This window comes from Chenopodium album, chromosome 16 (genome assembly GCF_948465745.1).
Source record: "Chenopodium album chromosome 16, dcCheAlbu1.1, whole genome shotgun sequence".
Taxonomy (NCBI): Eukaryota; Viridiplantae; Streptophyta; class Magnoliopsida; order Caryophyllales; family Amaranthaceae; genus Chenopodium; species Chenopodium album.
In genome coordinates, this window is record NC_137849.1 from 44,966,846 (window position 1) to 44,987,770 (window position 20,925).

The following is a 20,925-nucleotide window of genomic DNA, read 5'->3' on the forward strand; positions in this document are numbered from 1 at the left end:
GCTTGATCTCATATTAAGAATCGACGATTTGACCTAAAAACAAGTCGTCTTCAAAATTAGGCCGAGTTTGGCTCGCCAAAATGCCAAATGCTTCATAATTTTTTTGAGGAAATTTAAAAAAAAAAAACCAAGTTTTTATGATTAACACAAAACCAACCCCCTAAAAAGACTCAGCTTCAGGTAATTAGCTGTCTCATTCAAAATCAAACGGCAAGAGCGCACACTCTGCTACTCACTCTCAAAACAGACAAAATTCACATAGATAAGGGAAAACCCATTGCTAGAGGAGAGAGAAAGAGTGAAAATCTCCATTAAAAATGGCGAATTTGAGAACAGCAATGGATGCATTGTTCTGGGACTTAGACATAGCTAGCACCCAGAACCTAGATGGCTGCGCCAAGGCTATTCCTGGTGACCCTTTTCCTCTTGACGCTTCTCGAGCTGGTAAAGCCCTTCGTGTTCAGCAGCTTTCCTTTGTTGGCAATGGCTTCCCTCTTGGAATCATCCCTTCTCTCTCTCCTACCCCTTTTCAGAAGGACCTTGGTTCTTTCTCTCTTCAATCCCTTCTTCTTCGTCCTTCTTTTGGTGACTGGTTTGTTTTTCTACCATTTAATTCTAATTTTTTATTTTAGTATTCTTGAAATTCTGGGTTACATTTGGTTATAATTGATTTTTTATGAATTGGGTAGTTTAATTTTGGGTTTGTCTGTATGTTACTATAATCTTATTTTGGTTTATGTAATTTTGGGTTTTTGGGTTAGTTTGTAAATGGGGTAGTGAACTAGTGATTAATTTATGTGCCTATGTGAGGTTAGTTGTAATTTGTGTTGTTAGGCGTTGATTTTGATGTTGGTTTCATTCTTTTTGATGGAAATTCAATAAAATCTTGCCTTTTTCTTGGTGAATTTTGGTTGCATTTTGATGGTTTTTGACCTTATTTTATCAATTCAATCAATTCATTAAGCTATGAGTTGTTGATAAGCCTGGACGAAATTGTTACTTTCAGAATTTTTTTTTGCATGGAGCTTGTAAGATTTGGTGGTCTCAATATTCTTAATTTCGTAGGCATGTGATGTTTCATAATTTAGCTTACATGAATACATGTTTTGGAGTTGTAGAGATAGGTTTTTCTACAGATTGATCAGAAAATGTGGACATTTATGCATCAAATGTGTCGTTGCGCTCTGTAGAGCTTAGGAAGCCTAGTTCTTGGTTCTTTTGAGTCCATGTAGGGTAATCCTCTTGGGAACTAATTTAGGTGATTGATGTCTTCTATAATTTGTTGTCACTCACAAATGCGTACAGCATATTGTGCAACTGTTCTTGTCTTAGGAGGCATGTCTGCATGTGTTACCTTGCCTACTGTCCTAGTCCTATCCTTATCATGTTCCTGCAAGTGGTAAATTCCTGTGCATTTAAAGTTAATAACCTTGGTTTACTTTTCATGTCAGGAACAAGTTTATGAGTGAAAATTTGACTATGTATGTTTCATCTTTATATTGTCTTCCAAAGCATCTGAACCCCAATTAGTTTGAAATATTAAAGATAATTTAATCATATCCGTGCGTTTTTATGTTTTTTGAATAGTTACTGTGCGTTCTTTGATGCGTATGTGTAAATTGGACATGTCTGCTTAGATCTTGCATGCTGAGGTATTAAATGATAACTTCTTTTCATTATTGTACTCTGAGTGATGCTCTAGGTGAAATGAGAAACAACCATAACGCAGAACTGACTTTTTCTTTGTGTCAAATTAAGCATCATCCTGTTTGCATTTAGGGATCATGATTCCATGCTAATTCCTAAATAAAATCTCCAAGAAGTTAACCAAATCTTATGTGTTGACATCTCATGTTAGGCTTTCTAAACATCTATATCAAAGTTTGTAAGTGAGTGTACTTAGACCTTAGGGCTCAATTATGTAGCTATGATCGGTTTCCTTCTTTCCTTTTGGAGCTGGTTGTCCATTGGGATTAGTTCTTTCAACCTAAAATCTTTGGTGTCATTTTTTTTTTCTATAACTATTAATTGCGTTGATTGTTAACCAACAAGGTACTATTTTCTGTTTTTAGGTGGCTTGGATTAGCTGGCCAGATGCGTCCGAATAAGTTGTTGTCTAACATCAAAAGGGAGATCTTCAGCGCATTCACCGGTGATGAAACGGAAATTCCATCTGTGAAGAATGTGACCAGACATGTCTTTGACCAATCACTCTATGCCTTGGCTTTATGTACCCATATCTCCATCACATCCAATTCTTCCTTATATCTAAGTTCAGAAGGCCATGGTGAGAGGAAAGGACGCCGCAATAAACTCCTGCTATTTCACAAGGTAAGTCTTTGATTTACTTGTTTGCCTATCATAATATGTATCCTATCATGATTATGAACCTTGGAATACATTATGTATCTGTAGTTATTAGAATAATAACCTAATTATATATCTTCAAGGCATGTGGAAGGTGATCATAGTCATGATATTTTTTATGTAATTAAAAAGTTTTGTTCTTAGAACTATATCTTATTGGTTTATATTATTAATCTAGAATAGTACAGCCTTTCAAATATCTGCCCTATCTAAATACTTTCCTCACCTGTTGTGGCATTCTTTCGTACTTTCTCTGGTCAAATTCTATGATAGGTATTATATAAAAAAAAATTATTATGTTCTTAGATATTCTTATCTCTTTCAACAAGCATGATGGGCAGCAGTAGTGCAGTACTCTTATTGTCTCTCTGCATTTCTGCAACTTTCCATCATTAGTCCCTTTATCTTTTGGGAAAACTCTTCAGATCACAAGGGAACCTTAGCGTTCAAGATTCTCATAACAGTGCTGTGAGTGATCCTTAATCTACTCTTTCTTTGGCAATCACACTGGTTGAAAGATTTTGATCATCTGTACTGGCTTACTCGGTATAATAAATAGCTTTTATGTTGAATTTAATCTCTCCAGGTCATCTCCAGTAAATTCTGCATTTGCTTTTTTACTTGTTAATTTTTCACTAATTAAGATTCCTTATATTCGTGCCCCACACTTTGTTAGAACTCTTCCTTTTTTCTTCTTTCATCATGCGATACATCTCCATTACCTTTGAGCTGCCTCCCTCAATTGTGACAATAAGGAGCAATGCTTGCTTGCAGCTTCAATTGATGGTTGGAGCTCTTCTCTCTGATGAGGTCTGATGACCTCTGTTTTGGTGTAACTTCACTCTTGCTACCCAATGTGAACTGTGAAGCACCGTCTAAGGTCGTGAGCCTTCTTGTAGATTTTGTATCCCATAGCCAATGTATGGGCTATCCCAAGATGTGGTTGACTATGGATAATAGACTAGCTTTGTAGCAAGAGTAGGCAGTGTATGAGAGGGCATCACAAGGCTCTTGGTGAGAGGTTCTAGGTGCTAGGTGACACGTTTTCAAAGAGACGCACAAATTTCTTTTACCAAAATTTTCTTTTATTTATTAAATGTGCCTCAATTCAATGAGACCCACCAAGGCGTGCCTACGTGCACGGGTTCTTCAACAGTGATTATGGTACACTCACGGGTGTGCTTTCTTCTGGCTACTTTTTACTCCTGACAAAGATGATTTAGAGGACCATGATTTAAATGCATAAACCACATTACATTGCGAATCAGATTTGTATTTCTCGAGTCAGAGAACCACAGCGCCCTATGTTAATTTGTTTTCAGTTTACCCTTTTTTCCCGGTCAAAGTGATTCTTTAGCTAGACTTATTTGATATAAAACCAACATTTGTACTTTTGACTCTCTGTTTGCTTATAATTTAGCAATCTGCTCCTGTAATTGTGTCCAGATGACACCTGGAGCTGTAGGCCTTGTAGCTGACTTTAAATTTATTGACTGTGTACAGCTTCCCTATCACGACATTACGTTGAACGCAGCATGGCCGGAGCTATTTATTGACAGTAAAGGAAGATATTGGAATGTTCCTGAGTCAATCTCTCTGGATTGTTCGTCTATCATATCTGACTCAGGATTACGGTATCGTTTTGGGGTACACAAGAATGGTGGCAAACCTCGAGCTGTTGTTAACTCAATAGATAGTGATGCACCTGCTGCTTTGCTGCCTGGGGTATGTGCAAAAGCTGCCTTTTCAGTTCAAAAGAGCAAGGATCTATGGAGGCAAGAGGAGACAGATAATGATCTTATCATAAAAACTGAGAGGGGGAAATTCTGGAGGCCTGCATATGATGTGCGCCTCAAAGAACCTCATGCATCAATTTCAACTATTATAGGTAAAAGACCTTTCATCTTTTGTAATAATGGTTTTCATTGTCTTGGATTTGGCAACTTAACTGGAAGCAAATTTTATGTGGGTATGTCCTATAATGCAATTACTGGATTTGTTGGACATGATAACTTGCACTGCTCTGATTCAGATCACAAAAATCAAGCCAAACTTCTGTTTCATTTATCCCTTAGATGATGTGTGAATATGTATCATTCACTTGTTACCTATCAGGTGGCACCTTTGGCGCTTGGCTTCATGGCGAAGACAAGATATCAAATCCTGCCTCGGGAGATGGTGATAGCATCCCTTCAAGTTCCAAGAAAAGGAGTCCTGTCTTCGCTGATTTGTTTGGCTCATTGTGCTACACTTTCCAGCACGGAAAGTTCAGAAAGCCATATGGGGATATGACTAGGGTAGATGCTCGTTTGGATATCAGTTCAGCTTCTGCTTTTGCTAAAAACATCTCACGCGTATTTAGCCATAGCTCAATTGCTCACCAGGATAACTCGGCATCCCTTCCTAGACTTAGTCTGATCTTCCAGCAGCAGGTAAATTTCAGTGAACACAGTTTCTTCAATTGGAATTTAAAGTTGAAACCTGTAGGATATGCTCTGTTTCCTGCTATCTCTGGTGATAAGCCTTGATTATCTTACTTCTGAGTTTTGAACTAAAGATAGTGTGAAACAAGGAACTGGTTAAATTGAAGATATAAGTATCAGGGTCCTTACTATATTCTTGACGAACCCACTCTTCTAAGTAGATCTGTTAAAGGAAATGAACTTAGGACATCATTAGGATGATAAGAGATGATCAATTAAATGTCTGGTTATTTATATTTTAATGTAGAACGTTCTTAATTTTAAGAGTTGTGCAGGTATGTGGCTACATTTAGATGTACTGGGATGGATCTTGAGACATGCCCAGCCATGTGGTTTTGTTTTAATGTACTAGGAAGTGGGAAGTTAGCCAATTGAAGAAATACTGACCCGTTTAGCACTAAATCATTGTGAACTCTCTCATGGACAACTTTTTTACGTCCCTCATCTTGGTGCAGGTTGCAGGACCAATTGTGTTCCGCGCTGATACAAAGTGTGTAGTCGACTCACCATGGAAAAATGGCTTGCAAATTGAGGATTTCATTTACAGCTTGAGCTATTCACTGCGGCTCTTACGTTCAGGTAAAGTCGTGGCATGGTACTCACCGAAGAGGAAAGAGGGAATGATTGAGCTGAGAGTGTACGAATTTTAATTCCATTTCCAAGGATCTTGTATTACCTTACCTTCAATTATCTGAGAGGATAGAAATTTCGGGAATTTGTCAAAAAGCATTTTAGATGCTGTTAGGTTAGCCATGTACAAAATCTTGGTTGATCATGTATTTTGTTAGTTTATGGCATTGATGCCAGAGCGTTGTTACTCTAAACTAGTTTTATACATTGGAGCTAATGGTGTGTTTCGTATTGCTCATGAAAGGAAAAAAGAAAAAAGAAAAAAGTAAATTTTGAACCAGACACAAATCTATGGCTTATGCGTTCAAATTACAGGAGGTTATAGAAACAAAGTGGCTACTTATTATTGATGATCGGCTAGCGTCAAATGTATTGGAGGTTTATAGAAACAGAATAAGTCGATGATTAACAGGGGCATGAAGAAGAAAAGGAAAGGCAAATATAGATCATAAAGAAAGCTTCAAGGGCATCGAAACTTCATCCTTCCATGGAAGTCATAGATCTTATATAAAAAGATATATTTTACATTGTATTTATTTATGAATTACTTTCTCCGTTCTTTTAAAATTGCAATATTGGAGAATAAACATAGTCAAGTGAGGCTTTGTTAAATTTTTTTGATATGTACATTCAAATTATTAATATTAAAGGCATTACTTAAAAAAAGATATGCATTAACAAGCGTGAAATCCCTAACATTAAGGATAAATATGTATGTAGTATACTAGTATCTCTAGAATCTAGATACATCTTAAAATTACACGGAGTCGAGACCATGGCAAGTAATTGGTAAGTTCAAATGTTTTTATATTTGTCCATCTCTTGATCCCTTTATATTTGATTTTGCATTGCAAATCGCAACCAATCAGCCAAATAATTGAATTTAAAACTTGTGTACATGTCAAAGCACAATATAAAAAGGGAGACCTTGATTAAAAGAGCATCATAATTCTCTTACATTGAAAATGAATACATCTGAAATTTCACCATTGATGAACGAAAGGATCTAAAACCTAAGGCCAAAATCAACAGAAGCCAGTCATACATAAACTGCCGTCTGAACCATCTACTCAACTACAGCCAAGAGGTCTGCTTCTTTGCAAAAACAATGCCTGGTATCTGTTCCTAGATCCACCTCATAGGCACTTATATCGGAGAAAAGAACCTGCACGAGACAACAAATTAGAAAGTAAACAATTGAGAAAACAACCATGAAATAAAGTATTCTTTGCCAGAAAAGAATTCAAGAAATCTCAGTGACATTGTGCATCATCTAAGTAATTAGCCAAACTATTAGGCAACTAACACGGGGTGAAATGTGGGATAGTAACCTTACTTGAGACTAAATGTAGTTTACTCATCAAGGATATTTTAAGACATTTCGTTAGTTGCCTAATTAGATAGGCAAATAGACTATTTCTTAATCATACCTTCTTTCCAGCCTCTACTTCCCCAACATCAGAGCCAACAGAGAGAATCTGTAAACAGGAAACAGAATTTTGATCAGAATATTATAATTTGTACTCTGCATATAAGTTAAGAAATGAAATCGAAAAAGTTAGAACTTCCATACCTCTCCCATAAGGTACCTCTCAAACTTCACTGCTGACTTGGGCAAAAGAACTCCACCGGCTGATTTCTAATGCGAACATTCCAAACAAATAGGTAAGACAAGATAGCTCAAAAACATCAGAAATCAGATATACTATGGGTGAAACCAGATCTCTTAAAAGTCCACGTGAAGGATGCCAACTATCATAGACCACGGAACCACAGGGACAAGAAGGCACCAGTATGCAAATTCCAAAGAATAACAATTGATCCAACTTTAGTATTATATAAAGAATAACAGCTGATCCAACTTTAAAGACTCGCTCACTAAGTATTTCCATATCTAAAGAGAGTTTTTGGTCTAGCTTCTGATCTTTCACAAATTGCAGAAAATACCAAGCTATAGACTGAAAAAGCTCTCAAAATGCGTTGCAATATCAACCAAGTCAAAAGGCCTACAGATTCAAATTCATCACTAAAACAGTTCTAGAAGTAATACATATGACTAGGCTACTTTGCTACATAGGGTGATCTCCTGAGCAATAAAAGCACAGCAATGATGGCAATAATAAGAATGCTTTAGCTAGGAGATTTACAGAAGGCACAACAGATAAGGTCCTATTTTTTCGAGGATAGGCTTGCGGAGATATAAACTCACCCTGCCTCGCGAATCACCAATAACTAAATCGAGAAACATAATGGATAGTCACATAATGAGGACATACACAGCTTTTCAACAACAATCATCTTTTTTTGATTTTCATTATTCAAAATAAATTATCACAGAGCCATCTTTTGAGGAACTCGAGCTAATTAATCGATACAGGCTTATTGCAACTGTTCAACCTTCAACCTAATATCAGCATAACTAGACCATGATTAAACATTTTTTCCCCTCCAAAGGACATATCACTCATTACGGTTTCTATACTGGAAAACAGTCTTGGTGCACAGATGATAAGCTAATTAATCATCTACATTGCTCAAGTATACTTTGCGGTAAATGAAATAGCTAGCAAAAGGGCTCAGCTAATCCCGGCAATCCAAATTCCAAAGACTCCAACTAATCCGGACTCGAGTCATCCCAATTGGGATAAAAGTCATAAAACTCTCCTAACAAACACAGGTACATTCCAAACAGCTCCCTTACAGCCTATAGGCCCTAATACAAACACTTGTTAAGTGAAATTAAAACAGTATTCTAATTTAACCTAAAAGTTGAAATTTTGATATTGGTCATATTTTGATACAAGGAAACATTATATCATAAAATTTCAATTCTTTGAAATGATATAAGTATATAACCCATGTATTCATTTAGATTGAGGATTATATCATCATATTCCTTTTTAATCAATTATCTTATCCAATCTGAAAATTATAAACAGAACCAAACATCAAAATTTCCAAGTTTAAGATAAAACAGAACAAACACTATAAAATAGCTAAGATATACACTATACCTCAGGAAGCTCCTCAAGTCGAATCAAAACTCTATCAGCCTGAGGAACAACCTACCAAAAAAATCAAAATTGAATAAATTACACTAAAATTAAAAATTAATGCCATAAAATTCCATATTCAATCAATACCCAGAAAAAAAATAATGTAAAAATACCTTAGTGGGTTCCCATTTCGTAGCAACTGCATTAATTTTAAGGGAATTTCTTCTTAACCCTGAAATAAAAAAAAATAAAAAAAAAATTAAAAAAAAATCAGAAATACAGGTAAAAATTGCCTGAAAATATGAATAAATTAGAGATTTAATCTGCAAAACGAAATTTAAAAAAAGGGTACCCAGTATTGTTTGGTTAGAGTTGCGAGGAAAATTGTTGGTGGGTAAAGATAAGGGCTTTGCCAATGTGACGAATGCAGCGGTGGAAGCCATGGATAAGCTGAGAAGAGAGAGAAAGATAGAGAAACAAAGAAACAAAGTGTGTGTGAGTTTAAACAAACTGAAGTGAGTTAAAGAGAGTTAACGGCGTATTTGATGGGAAGTTTGATTTTGAGCCGTTGATTGTTGATGGAAGTAATGTTTGATTGATTTGATGATCAATAATTGGCCGTTGATTTTGGGGAAGAGCAAGAGTATTGTTTCTGGAAAGTTCAAGGATTGTGTGTTTGTGAATGTTGTGATTAGACTTCCATAATTTGGGTTTGTAGAGAGTGTTTGATGGTTTTTGGTTTGGTAACAAGCTCATACTTCATCCATTCTTTTTATAGTTGTAACAGTTTGACTTTTATACCTTTTATGTATTTTACTTTGACTACGATGATTTATATCTAAGTAAAATTATAGTCATGTTAGATCTTCTTAGATTCGTCTTGATTGATCCTATTTTAATATCAAATATTTATAATTTTTACATACTAATAACTAAATATATTAACGCTATAACTCATACATCGGCAAAAATGAAAAGAAAAGTGTTGCAGATTAAAAAAAAATAAAAAATAAAAAGGAAATATATATTTGCACAATAAGCCCATCTCACAGTTCTAATAATGAACAAGTAAATGCCCCATCATGATAAGGGAGTTTCTAAACCAACAAGTGTTTATCAATTAGTAAGGGAGTTGTTTTAGTTTCACCAATGTCTTGGTTTTGAAACTTGGGAACACAACAACACTTGTTAGTAGAGTTCTCTCCTCCCCCACCCTCCCCCTTTCCCTAATTCCCTCTCCCTCTAATTGAACCCTGACCTAATTCAAATTCAGATTAGTTAAAGTCTAATAGATATTGAATTACCCAAGCATGCTTGCATTAACAAAAGATTGGAGGATGTTATGGTCTTTATTTCATGTTATGTACATATAAAATTATAAATGTATTGATCTCCTTGCACTCGACATGAAGACAAAGATTAACATGTAGGCATCTTGGTATCGCATCCTTCATAAAAAATCTAATGTAGATTGAGGCCATGACCATCAAGTTACAAACTCTCGGTTTCAACACTAGATTAAGATTAGGCACATGATGTTTCTTCTATATAAAACTAGGTACTTAGGTAGACATTGTATTATTGCTCATTTAAGAAGGTGAAACATGTTACATGAATGCATATGGATTCATTGCAATACAATTGCTACTTTATGATATACACCACTAATCCGGCGAGATTCAATATAGAAAAATGCAATTGATTTTCCTCTCTAAAACTTGACTTTGACATTGCAATCATAAACTCAATTTTTTAATGCTCTAGTGGTCTATATTTTTCTCTAATTTAAATATTAACTTGTTTGAACACAAATACACAATAACCTAACTTTATCAAATTTGATCTGAATATTTGAATTGACACCTCACACGACACAATTAAACACAATACGATATGCACGTGAGCTCGGGACTTTTCTCCGCTGCTCGTTCGAAAATCATAGCCCAAGTCAATCTTTAAATAAACCCACCAAAAATTGATTAACACTCATAATATTCCTACTTTAGGGGAAGAACTTTGATTAGAGTACAGCCAGGCAAATTGTCTTGAATTTCGCTCCATTATTTGTCTATGCCTCTTCTCTTGCAATTGGCAATGGCAAAAAAAAAACACCAAAATCTAAAAAAGCAATGAAGAAACATGACAATAGGCTACATGGGGTCCACATCAGTCCCTCTTCTTCTCTCCTCAATCACCCAATATGATGTCCTCCACTTGTACATTTCAGAGTTCAAACAAAAATTTCCGCTAATTCTTCCAATTTCAGCTGCCAATGTTTGTACCCTTTTCAATTTTAGGGTTCTTGTGAAATGGGGGGAAAGAACTAATTAGGGTTATCATTTGAATTAACTTCCTTTTTTTGCAGAAAATTTGAAAACCCAGTTCAGCAAATTAGCACTAATAAGTAATGGCAAAAGGGTTTTTTCCCTTCCATCTAATTTTGGTCTTTGGATTACTGCTTGTTGCTGAAGTTAGCTCCAAGAAAGCTCATGGTAAAAATTCTCATTTTTAGTTCTGAAATCTCTCAAATTTAGTCATTTTTGGATAATTACATTTTATTGGTATTTTTATTCTATATTGCTGTTTATATTTAGTGCAATTAGATCAAAATATGATCTTGAGCTATATTGTTCGATGAATTCATTGTTTAGATATAGTGTTAAGCTATGTTGGAGGTTCTGTGCTTTATATTATAGCTAGCATAGTATATGCATAAACATAATCATATATTCATATTTCCAAGCTTCTAGTAATATAGAATGTTTTATTGCCTAAATTTTGACTAATGATGGTGATTTGACATGTTTTACATATTGTGAGAAACTTTGGGTTACTACTTACTATATTCTAATACAAATGGAGAAGAATCTAGTACATTGCATTTTTGCTGGCTTAACTTTGAGGATATCCTGCTAAGGTCAGTATCTGACTATCTACGCTCTACTATGATTGGGCTACGAGCAAGTGAGGTTATTCTAATCCGAAATCCGGTCTTGCTAGTACAACTGTAGAAGTAGACCAAGTTGTTGGTTGTCTACAGTGGGAAAATAAGCTTAAGTATGTTCTGAGATAGATCTTGTTAGTTGTTAAGGTAGCTCATGGCGCTAGAGCCGGATAATATTCCTTCACCCTCACACCCTGCAACTTTAGTTTGTTGCGGATTCTCTAATCCCCAAATTTTCTAACTTCTGATGTGAGCCCTTGTGGAGCTGATCCCTCCAATAGAATGTGTAAACCAAGTAGCCTGTTAAGAGCATTGTTGTGAATCCATTTTGAAATTCCAATTTGATTCCGTATTTGATGCATCAGCTTTATCACAGTAACTTAAATGTCAACTTGGGAGTTGAGGCTTCACTTAAGCACCAACAGTCAAGTGGGAATTGATGTACGTTCTGCATAGAAACTAGTAACAGAGCAGAGAGATTTAAAAGTCACCTTGGTTAAGAAATGTTATGGAAAATAATAGTCAACTAGGATAAGAAATGCGATAAAAATAAATCTTCTGGCTGCCTTTTGCAATGTGCCTTTTGTTCTAGACTAATGTAAATTTATAACAACTACAAGGTACCGTCACTTATACTCACTATCCAATTATAAGATGCATTTATCTCAGCGCAGGAACTAAATGTTGCATTTATTGTCAATAATAATATGAGAGCTTCATAGAATAACTGATTAGACTTGAGGAAAAGAGTTGTGTAATTCTTTATATCTGAAATGTTATCCTCAGGCAATTCAGCCAAAGAAATTGTTGACATCATCAACAAGAACCGTACTGCCATAAAACTGCCTCTGTTGTATGACAGTGCTGGGCTGGGGTGCATTGCCTTGCAATACGCTGAGGAGTGCAAGGGAAACTGTACGAGCAGCAATACTGTGAGCTGTCGACCCTTGGAAGATGATTTCACAGAAGTCTATGCTCCTGATTGTGGAGTGGAACTACCTACTTTTGGCACTATATCTGGTAAACTTGTGGGGTGCTGGTCTCAGCACCTTGTGCCATCAGACGCTTTCTCACAGGTTCTTGTTCATGACAAAAAGTCTTTGTCTCTCCTTACAAACAAAACACGCACTGAGGTGGGAGTTGGTGTGGCTTCAACCCATAAGGGACATTTCTTCTGGTGTGTGCTTTTTAGTAGTGATCAGACTAATTCAAGTTTCATTCTTGAAGACTGTGGACAGGGTATCGAACAGAAGCAAGGGTGCTTTAGCGGAACCAATACAACTTGCAATGAAGGATCTAGTATACAAGGTGGCATATTTTTCCGCAGTTTGTCTGGTATTTTCATCTCAATTTTCTTGCTGTTGATATGTAAAAAAGTGGATATTTTGTTTTGTTTATGAGGAATTTTGACCTTTCTATTAAATGAAGAGCTTCTGGAAGTTAGAAGCAACTTTCCAGTTATTAGAAGTATAACTGAATCTGGTTTTGTTTTCTCAGTTTTTTTTCGGTTAACTGAATGGCCAGAGCACCATTGATGGAGCTCCTTGTCTTTGATATTTGATCATGTAGTCTAAATATGTATAGAGTGACATAGTAGATATAGCAATAGCAAACATTAGGAAAATGTTAAGAAAGATCCAAAGTGGATCTAGAGCAAAATGCATATGCTTTGTGAGTTGTTACCCTTTGATTGATGAAGAGGATGGTAATGGTTGTTTACTAAACAAGACCTTGAAGATCACTAGGTCCTTTATCTAGATTAACATAAGCAATAACATGGAATCAAATCATTCGTACGTAATATACTTTGATCTACCTTTCATATGTAGAAGGCAGGTCACCCTGTGTATGGCCCTTTTGCCAACAATATGCAATCATATGTGATATTGGTGACATCCCTATTGTGGTACAGGATCGTGTAAGGAATAATGTCTCCAAGGGCACACATGGTTGCTTTTGTGTTCTTTAATATGGCCTCCATAAATCATGTATGGTTCCATTTGTGTTCTTCCGCCAATAATATGCAATCATCTGTGCTATTGGCGACATTCCTTTAGTGATTCCTTGTGGTACAAGATCTCAAAAGGAATGGCACCAAGAGTGCATATGGTTGCATTTGTGGTCTTTGGCCTCCGTAAACCGGATTATGGAAACACACTCATTGACTCATTGTATGTCAAGTTCGAGCTAGATTTATAGGATTGATTGATTAGTTAGATTATCCATTTAAAACGCACATCCATTCACATTCAAGATAATTGATCCATAATTGTAGCTCCTCCACAGACCACAGTTCATTACTTAATAATTTTATACCAAGTCAAACTAATAATTTTCTAAAAATAAATACTTCGTAAATAAATTGAGGTAAGTCTTTAGCCCACTATAATGATCACGGATCACCTCAAAATCTCTTTTGATATAAACCATCACTTGCTTTGGGTGTTAAGAGTTGGGTTAGGCAATAAGAGAGGTGTTCTAATTGAATACTTCGTCATCATGTCGCCTACCGTTTTGCTTGAGCCTTGTTACCTTGCCTTAGCCTTGCGTTGCAAATCTTGCAATGAGTACATTTACATATACAAATTTAAATTTTTATCATCATTTATTTGATTATTTCAAGTGCACCAAAAATAATAGATATTCGTATTTTGCATAATGCTTGTAATATGTTCTATAAAAAAAATCTTGTAAAATTTTTGTAATGATGGTGAATTAATTAGGAGAGAGAATTTGTAGGGTGCAAAATTTGAGTGGATTGATATAGAGTAGAGACTCGGCCCACCATAATGGGCCTCACTCAATTATGGACCATAACACTCTTTTCAACCTCAGCTTCAGCATATACGACATGACTCTATACACAGCAAAATGATCTTGTTCCAATAACGTAGGAGGGGAATAAGACAAAAATGTGGTAAATTGGTGAAAATCACTCTGTAATAGGTAAATAGGTAATCACCAGTAAATAAAAAACAGTAGCCAAATTTGACAAAAAAAAAATGGTAAATTGGAAAATCTCAGTTTTAATTGATAAACATTAAGTTCAATTTTAGTAATAATCAGTTTTTGCCTTTTATAAAAATGTATTGACAGACAATGAATTAGTAATTTAGTATGCCCTGGTTTAACTTATTTGAAGCTCTTTTATCAAAAAAAAAAAAAAAAAAAAAAAACCCTAATTTGAAGGTTGATTCTATCCAAATGAACTTGATGATCTACTCCGTAAAAATTTAATGCGGAATCACTGATAAATATGGAGTAGAATGTAAATCGAGTCATAATTTAATTCAATCCGAATTAAAGGGCTCTTCATCTTATCATCTACATATAACTTATATAACTTAATCCGATAATGTACTCCGTACCATTTACTCATATCATACTCCGGAGCAACATTATTCCCATCTCGTGTTAAAAAATAAAAATAAAACAGAAAGAAAGGGTACAAATTGGCGAATGGCAGAGAGGGAAAAACAAAGAAACAAAACACAAAGCAGACAAAGAGGATAGATGAAAATCCGTATCTTAGTGATACAAAAACAAAAAAACATCCACCACCTACATTGTAACGCTTCCCAAACAAAAATACTTAATTAACTAACTAACAAACAAACAAACTTGTAAGTACCCAACACTAGCATAAACATTAATCCACTTACAAAGTTAGCACAACTACACCCAGCTTCTGTATCTCACATTACACTTGTTTTTTCAACCAACTTTTTTTCCCCTAATTTTTTAAAATTAATTAATAGAAGTATAATTATAAAATTAATCTAATTGTACAAAAAATCACTAATCCCTATACTATCTCTTTCCAAAAGATAAAATCTCAGAAAGAAACTCAACTTCTAAAGAATAGAATGTTAGTTTCTTTTTTGTTTGAGTGCTACTCAAGTCTCCTCTTTTTTTTTTTACTCCGTACCATGTCTTTTTTATTTATTTATTTATTTATTTATTTATTGATATTTCATTATTGTGGAGTTTATTTTCCTACTTTTTATCTGGGTATTTTTGGGGGTTGAAATAGGGAAAAGTGGAATAAAGTGAAAAAAAAGGGGTATTTTTTCAGGAGATTAATGTGCTTTATTGTAATTTGTAAATGACGTGGTGCAATTCATCATATGATCTGATTATCCTTTATTTTGTGAGAAAGCATGGACCTGTATTTTATAGTACTCATTCAACACATTAGCTCAATATTTACATTAACATAACACTTTGTATATCAAAGTAGTGCTAACAATATTTAAAGTACTTTCCCTTCAATTTATTATCTCATTATAATGTTTTTTCGGGTATGAAATAATTCCATCAAAAATAAACAGTATGTTTTTTTTGGTGCTAACGAAGTACTACAATATGTGACTATATACAAAGTATTAAGTATATTATGGACTTTACAATGTGTTCATGCTTGGAAAATGTTAGCGCCTTTTTCCAAACATAGCATTCTATAATTGGTTATATGATCATGTTCTTCAAATCCACTAAAATGAAATATTGAAGAAATAAAACCATTCTAAAATGCCACATTTAATACACTGACAGAACAACCATTTCATAATTTCTATCCTAAAATAAAACCATTAAATTAACATAAATATATCAAATAATGTGGTAAAATCATTAAACGATTATTCATGGAAGGTTAAGTATTATTTGAGCAAGTAGAATCTTCTCCAAAATAAACAGACAAACCCAAATTAAACTCCCACAAAAAAATCAAAAAATAAAAAGGGAAAAAAATCTGCAATAATAGGAAGAAAATATTTCTACCTCTTATAAACTTGAATTCCGGAAGTAATTTTTTTGATTTTTTTTGTTTCCATATATCTATACACCAAAAAATTTGTAAAATTACAGTAACAAAACTACCGGATCTACAGAGCTGAAATGACCATTATACCCCTGACAACCATCTAAACAACTCACCGATTTCATCACCGAGTCGACTCGCTTCCAAGTCCAAGTCATCACTAACTCGGTTGTCCACCCCACCAATCTCTGTCGTCGTCTCTCTCCTACTACTCCCCGTAAAAAACCATCTCCCAGACCCACGAAACGACGAGGAGAGAGAATGTGACAGGTAATCCTTCAACCATCCACCACCAATAATACTCCCGCCACGTGTCCCTACCTCGGCCGCTAACGCCGCGGACGGGTAGTGGTCATCAACCTTGAACTCCGTGGTTGATGAATTCCGTCGGAATGAGCCGGAGTGAATCTCCGAAACGACGTCGTCGTCGTTGACGATGTAGTCGAAGTTACCGCCGAGGGAGTAGGTTCTTCGGACGGGGAGTTCGGCGGAGTTTCGTTGACTGACGTTTCCGATTTCGACACGGAAGCTTCGAGAGTTTTGTGAGGAGGAGGAGAGAGAGAGTGGATCATCGTTGGATTCTGGTAGGAAGACTGGTGACCGGCAAAGTGGGCATGATTGGTTGGAATTTAGCCACGTGTCGATGCAATCAGCGTGGAACACGTGGCAGCAGATTGGGAGGAGACGGAGGAGGTCTTTCTCCTCGAATTTGGACAAACATACGGCGCAGTCTCCGGTGGATTTTAATGCGTCGAAAGTGAATAATGGGAGAGCGTCGAGAAGTGGGTTTGTCGGAGATACGCGGCGAGTGGAGACAGAATGAGGGAGATTAACGGTTGTTGATGATGATGTTGTGGTGGTGGAGTTACGGTGACGGCGGAGGAAGCGGAGGAGGAGGTAAAGAGAAGCTGATAAAATGACGGCGATTGCGAGAATTAGTACTGTGATGAGGATGCTAGGGCTGACGTCACTTCCGCCGGAATGTCCACCTCCGTCGTCGCCGGTGTTGTAGTCTAATAATTTCCGGCGTATCATTTTTGTTGTAGTAGAGAGGAGAGAGAAAGTAGAGAGCGAAAGAGAGAGCGTAGGAGGGGTTTTGAGAGAGGGGTTGGGGGAAGGTGAGGGATTTAAATGAGGGAGTTTAATACGAGTACTTAATTTGGAATTTTTGTTTTTGTTTTTGTTTTTGTTTTTGATTTAATTAATAATGAATATTTTATTCTGGGTAAGAAAGGGTGGAGTGAGTGAGGAAGAAAGAGGAGGTATGTAATGGGGTGAGTGTATGAACGAGTACTATCAAGTAATTTTATGTTATTTTTAGTTATTATAAGGGTAATTTTGTTTTCTATGTTAATATAAGGCTAAAAGAGTATTCTATGATTCTTGTAAATCTATAAAAGGAGGAATATTATGTACAAGTATATGATGTACTCCGTATGATATTGATTTATGGGAATTGGGATGTTTTTTTTAATCATTATTAATTTCAGAAAGTATGATTAGCTTCTATAATTAGATTTGGACATTTTTTTTTTTAAATTCAGAAAAGCAAGTTTTGTTCAACAGCAATAGCCATTTTTAAGAATCAAATATACTTATTAAAGTGATTACATGGCAATATTTGGAGTTGAGTATTCTATTCATGTGAATTAAAGTATGTAGCGAATAATAATTTGTCATGATATAAAAAGATATTTTAATCGTCAAAAAAAAAGGAAAAAAAAAATACACATATTAACATAATGTATGGAATATTAGTTTTGTTGAATCAATAGCATATTTGCATTAGCAAAACAAAGAAACACACAATTCATTCTAGCTTTTGTGCCCAGTTGATATTAATATTTCAATGTGTTAATATAAAGACAATTTTGTACAGTGACTACAATATATTTTGAAATATAATAATAAATTAAAAATCTAGACTGTATTAGGAATAATTGATGTACTTGATGCCTATAATATTTTTTATTTATTACTTCGTATTATTTTTTTTTTCCTACTTTTTTTCGTTGTTGTAGGAAGGAAAAGCCTTACACTAAGTATAATTTATTTCTATTTTTATTTTTTTATAAAAAAAAATTAAGTAGGGCATGTGTGGCAAAATTGTGTTCACGCATCAAAATTTATAGAAAATAAGTCAATGTGAGTTATATAAGCCTATCAATGCTCCTCAGTCTAAGGGTAAGGAACCAAGGATATTGGACTAAGGCCTTGTTTAGTTCACTTTATTTTTACTTATTTCAGAAAAAATAAGTTTAAATCAGATCAGATCAGAAAAAATAAGTTCAGATCAGATCAGAAAAAATAAGTTCAGATTAGATCATCGTTTTATGTGCAATTTTTTATCGCTAAATATCTTTAATTTCGTAATTAAAAAATTCTGAAAATTACATATTAATAAAATACACATTATTACGAATCTAACAAGACCCCATTTGATATATTTTTTCTGTATAAATTATCGTATATTTAAGGTCAAAGTTTGGTCAAATCTGACATTCAGATCAGATCAGACCAGACCAGACCAGATCAGGTAAGTTCAAATAAGCAAATATAAGGCGAACTAAACAGAGCCCAAGCTTAATTACTTTATGAACATAACTTTTTGTTAAGAAAATAGGGTTTGGAGAGTAACAATCTTATTCTTTACTTATTTGTTTGATTCTCAAATGATGTGGCAATATTTATAAGTGGTAAGAGTATTTGTATTGTATCTCAAAATTATTATTCTTTTTATTTTTATTTTTTTTTCTTATGTAATGGTATGGAGAAGGTCAAATTTCTGCATTGACATGTATGTCAAGTTTCATTGCGTGAATCATTCTAAAATGAATGAAATATGTTTGAATAATTTACCCACTGGATAAATGTAACGAGGTGGGGTATGTAGAGTGGGGTGTGATTATTAATAATGTAGAAAAATTGCTGTTTGTGCCTAGTTTATAATTTGTATGACTGCATAAAAATAGAGTCCCACCATCAATTTAATGACAATTCACTTACCCCTGAGCTTCATAGATATACTACATGTACTAATGTACATAATGTAGCTGGAAGACAGACTTTAAGTCCATTTAATTTGGCAATAAATGAGTAACTAACATAGTTACCTGAAGTTCATAATTATACATAATTAAAGCTACCATTACATACATTCCAGATGAATTCATATCATAATTATTCAAACTATAAACAAGTATAATCTTAATTAATCCCTAATAACGTGCACCTATAACCAGCTCCACAACTTTGCTACTAGCTATTATAGTCGTATGAAAAGTATATAGTATATGATTTTACTCTAATTTTAAGTATATCTTATTAGTTGTAATGTTGCATGCAAATATACATGGCATGCCCTAATTATCATTATAGAGTTGGTGGATAATTATTCTGAGAACAATATATATGTATATATGCTAGTAGGAGTATTATTTCAATTATACACAGCAATAATATGCTTATCATTATTATATCATCAAGATAAGGCTATGCAACAACTACTGAACACATTAGCAAATTTTGTTCCATTGGTTATATTAATAATACATGTCATATAATTAATTATTAAACATTTTTAATTTCTTATATATATACATTACCGAGGTTAATTTATATAGGTGAAAGTTATTTGAAATTAATTTAACTTTTTAAGCGCTCTGAGCCTTTGCTAGAGTATGCACACTTAGCTTGTATGACTGTTAGATAATGCTTGATGTGTTATTTGTTTGAGCTGAGTACGTCGTCTTGATTTATGTTTAATTGTATAGATTTTTTTTTTTTGAAACAATAATTGTATAGATCTTAAGTTTGTTCTTATTATCTTTTCGAGGAAAAAGCATAAAAGTCAAGTAATAAAGCTTTTGATTGGAAAATTATAGAGGGCTTGTTGTGTTCCATGTAAAAGCAATTAATTTCTTGGTCTTTCTTAATTCTTTGATTTAGTAAGTACAACATACCCGTTAGTCAAAACATCCATATCATCATGTCTCATACTCATCATAATTTAACCATATAATAAGCTAATCCATTACATAAGTGTATATACATAAATCAGCTATCATTATCAATCAAATTAATTACCACCTTAAGAAATTTTAAAAATTATTTAATCAGCCGCGCCAATAAAGTCAAAAAGTTAATATCAACAAAAATTGATCCGAATTTCATCAACAATAAAATCATCTTATTACAGAAATTCTGCTAATTAATTATATGGTTGATTAAAATCTAGGGAAGATTATATTAAGAGGGCTTAAAGTTGTTGGATAACAAAAAGCCAATAGCTAAAGGTCAAAATCATTCAAGTTGTTAGCCGAATTTTTGTTGTTACTTCTCATAAAATTTGTAAAAATGAATGAGGATAAAAATTGTGTGGAACTCAAGGAATTTTGTAGTCAATTTTTTCTGGTTTTTGTTTTCCTCACATTACATAACGTACCAAAATAGAAGGATTTATTTTGGACCACATTTTAAGTTATAGAGAAATATATTAAATCTTGGTCTTAGGATTTAGAACGTTCATATTTCTAGGATTTATTATTTTATAATGTAGTACTTACTCCGTATATAGTCAACTAGTCTTAAATTCGCGCGATGCACGACTGTTTATTGTATTGTGTTTTTTTATTTTAAAAAAATAAACATCAATTAAAATAATATGGGATCTCAACATCATAC

The 20,925-nt window shown here is 34.3% G+C and overlaps 4 protein-coding genes across 5 annotated transcripts; 2 read left to right on the top strand and 2 right to left on the bottom strand.

Annotated features, from left to right (window-relative positions):
• Positions 1-197: 197 nt before the first annotated feature.
• On the top strand, positions 198-6,086 carry LOC145586663 (protein TRIGALACTOSYLDIACYLGLYCEROL 4, chloroplastic-like). The gene is made up of 5 exons (XM_081643552.1): positions 198-592; positions 2,073-2,331; positions 3,871-4,255; positions 4,483-4,799; positions 5,306-6,086. Exons 1-5 carry the CDS (start codon positions 318-320, stop codon positions 5,498-5,500), a joined length of 1,431 nt encoding a protein of 476 aa, XP_081499678.1. The 5' UTR covers positions 198-317; the 3' UTR covers positions 5,501-6,086.
• Positions 6,087-6,394: 308 nt separating this feature from the next.
• On the bottom strand, positions 6,395-8,987 carry LOC145585540 (10 kDa chaperonin 1, chloroplastic-like). The gene is made up of 6 exons (XM_081642241.1): positions 8,829-8,987; positions 8,650-8,708; positions 8,495-8,545; positions 7,054-7,119; positions 6,911-6,958; positions 6,395-6,645 (listed from the first exon to the last, which is right to left on the bottom strand). The coding sequence occupies exons 1-6, from the start codon at positions 8,917-8,919 to the stop codon at positions 6,547-6,549; spliced, it is 414 nt and encodes a 137-aa protein (XP_081498367.1). The 5' UTR covers positions 8,920-8,987; the 3' UTR covers positions 6,395-6,546.
• Positions 8,988-10,491: 1,504 nt separating this feature from the next.
• On the top strand, positions 10,492-12,893 carry LOC145585541 (uncharacterized). 2 transcript variants are annotated; one of them, XM_081642243.1, is made up of 3 exons: positions 10,492-10,750; positions 10,842-10,968; positions 12,207-12,893. In XM_081642243.1, exons 2-3 carry the CDS (start codon positions 10,884-10,886, stop codon positions 12,818-12,820), a joined length of 699 nt encoding a protein of 232 aa, XP_081498369.1. In that variant the 5' UTR covers positions 10,492-10,750; positions 10,842-10,883; the 3' UTR covers positions 12,821-12,893. The 2 variants fall into 2 exon arrangements, with proteins under 2 accessions (XP_081498369.1, XP_081498368.1); XM_081642242.1 differs by having other exon boundaries at positions 10,492-10,968.
• A 3,291-nt stretch (positions 12,894-16,184) lies between these two features.
• LOC145585543 (E3 ubiquitin-protein ligase ATL4-like) lies at positions 16,185-17,428 on the bottom strand. The gene has a single exon (XM_081642244.1). The coding sequence runs from the start codon at positions 17,275-17,277 to the stop codon at positions 16,327-16,329; it is 951 nt and encodes a 316-aa protein (XP_081498370.1). The 5' UTR covers positions 17,278-17,428; the 3' UTR covers positions 16,185-16,326.
• Positions 17,429-20,925: the final 3,497 nt, after the last annotated feature.